Here is a 2500-nt window from a genome sequence, read left to right as displayed (position 1 = left end):
CGTGTCTGTTATCCAAATATTAAACTAAATCTTTGAAAGCTGTCTTGTCCCCCTGTGTGTGTCGTTCCTCAGGGGAATGATAGCGTTCTTATCTCTTCATGTTTATTACGGTTATATTTATTATACCATATGTGCCTCCAGTCTGATGCTCTCTCTCTCTCTCTCACACACACACACACACACACACATGCCTGATGCAAAGTACGCCACAAGAACAGGTTAAAAAGTTTTAGTGCTTAGGGCTTGAGAGGGGTCTTTATTTTCTTTTGCCTTGCTTTCTGTGGCTTAACAAACTGACCGCATGCTCGGCTTCTTTTGAGTCACTGCATACATGTGCTTGTGAGTTTACTAACTGTTTGATAAAAGCATAACTGTAATTGCAGTTATGTTTGTATGCCTTTTAAGTAAAGAATAAAAGACTTGGTGTGTTGCTGTTATAGTAACTGGCCGGTGTGACGGATCCACAAAAGTGATGTTACCGTGACCAGCACACAGTCGATTATTTCCTTTAACAGCACATCCCAATGTGTTTTATTCTTCTTTTACCACAGCGATTTACTGACATTACGATTTTTTATGCATTAATGAATGGCATGCCATACTTTTTGAATTAATTTCTTGTTACCTTTAACGTTGTGGAATGTCTGCGAAACAAGTTCCTGTTATCACTTTGAACACCTTATTGCAGCTATTAATAGTAGTTCCTTCACCAGCCTCTCTTTTTTTTTCTCTCTCTTTCTCTTGAAGTTAATAAGATCATGTTAGTGAGAAACTGCAAAGTTGGTCCTAAAGACCTTTTATCAAGTTGGAAAACTTAAATGTATTGCTTTACCTCTGATTGTTACAAAGTGCTGATACTGGAGACTCCTTCAATAATGTTAAATAAACAGCGCCTTAGAGAAAATGTCACCATATCAATGATTAACATGATTATTCTTTAATATTTATGTGCACTGTCCACAATACAAGTTGCTGTGAATGAGCTGATCCTATAGAAACGATAACCTATTAGAATGGAGACGTTTCTAAAATTTAAACCTGTGATTTGCAGCTGCACTACGGTCAGAGCTACAGTTATAGAAAACTAGAAAACACCTTTTGACCAACCAGAATTCATCAGCACTGTGGTATACATTTCATCATCAACCCGTAAACTAACACACGGTCGTTCTTTGGAAAGTTAAAAGAATCAAATGTTGTACAATTTTCAACATGTAATCGATCAGCTGAGACGCATTCAGTTGTCTGAAGTTTACTCCATTGGTTCTCCGAAGGAACGAACGATTAATGGAAGTCTGTTTTACCCAAAATAAAGTTCTGGCATGTTCAGTTTTTCAGTGGTCACTCAGATGTGCTGGTGTGGTGTAGGACATAGTGTTACTTTCTGTAATTTATAAACGTAATCTAAACTTCATTTGTAGCTAAATGCTGAAATGTTAAATATAAGAGATAAGCAAGTGCATGACAATCTGGGTCTGTATTTATGGATAGAGTTGCATTACTTGTTAGCTAAATTAGCTTTCGTTGCTGATTGACTGCATATGGGGTAAGGAGGAATCTAGCGTACCTTTTTGATTTGATTTTTGCCTCAACTGTTCATTTATCAATGAGGTCATGAGACATGGATACACGCATCACACATCTCTCATCTGGCATGATAAATCAGGAGTAAGCATGCTGCCCATTAGCCCGTGATTTGCTGTTTCTAACCTGCACAAGAAGAAAGTCACAGCTGAGCGTGCACTTTTTATTATAGATGATCACACGCATCTCAGAACATCTCCCTATGTATGTGCTCTTGTGCCTGTAGTCCCTCATTAGACCCGAGTTTTCTGAGTGTGCATGTGTGCATGTGCTTCCTCTCATATCCGCTGATGCACTGCATTTATTGTTTTTGCTTGTGACATGTCTGTTGTCCCCTCTGTCCTCCTCAAAGATGATGCCCCGTGCTGGGATACAAATGCCACCCCGGTTGCCCCGCGCCATTCCGAACTCTGCCATACCTCAAAACCCTGCTGCCATGGGAGGACAGCAAATGCCACAGGTATTTACACCAGGGGCAGAGTGCTGGCTTTCCAGTAGGTGCCCATGTCTGTGGCTCCCCCTCTACACCCCCTCACAACAGAGAGGTTGTCCATGAGCAAGCTTTAACATAACAGCTGTCCCCCCCTTGTCCCTCTATGTTACCCCAATTGAAATCCAATCCTTATGTGTGTAGGGGAAAAGGGTGGTAGTGTGTTATTGCTGTTTCTGCAAGCTGTACAGGTAAGTAGAACAGTGGACCTCGGAGTGTAAGCTGGTGTTTTATGTGTGTGACAGTCCAGAAGCTTTAATGGCAACTATGTTGTTTATTTAGAGTAATAACGCACAGATTCATGTTCCTTTTGACTCTGTCTTCTTCTCTACAGGGTCAGCAGATGTCCTCACCATCTCCGGTCCAGGTGCAGACACCCCAGCCTTCCATGCCTCCTCCTCCCCAGCCTCAACCCTCTCCACAACC

General features: G+C 41.4%; 1 protein-coding gene across 3 annotated transcripts in view; it reads left to right on the top strand.

Moving 5' to 3' along the window:
* The window catches only part of med15 (mediator complex subunit 15), an 18454-nt gene that overhangs the window by 9518 nt on the left and 6436 nt on the right, over positions 1-2500 (top strand). For 2 of the 3 annotated variants that reach the window (XM_053648336.1, XM_053648335.1), the window contains exons 9-10: positions 1937-2044; positions 2409-2500. The exon at positions 2409-2500 is cut by the window's right edge and continues 27 nt beyond it. In XM_053648336.1, coding sequence (XP_053504311.1) covers positions 1937-2044; positions 2409-2500 — 200 coding nt within the window. The remainder of the gene's footprint in view (positions 1-1936; positions 2045-2408) is intronic. The other variant, XM_053648337.1, reaches the window with a different exon arrangement.

The sequence above is a fragment of the Ictalurus furcatus genome, chromosome 18, assembly GCF_023375685.1.
Source record: "Ictalurus furcatus strain D&B chromosome 18, Billie_1.0, whole genome shotgun sequence".
NCBI classification, from domain to species: Eukaryota; Metazoa; Chordata; class Actinopteri; order Siluriformes; family Ictaluridae; genus Ictalurus; species Ictalurus furcatus.
This window is presented reverse-complemented; position numbering and strand designations above follow the sequence as displayed.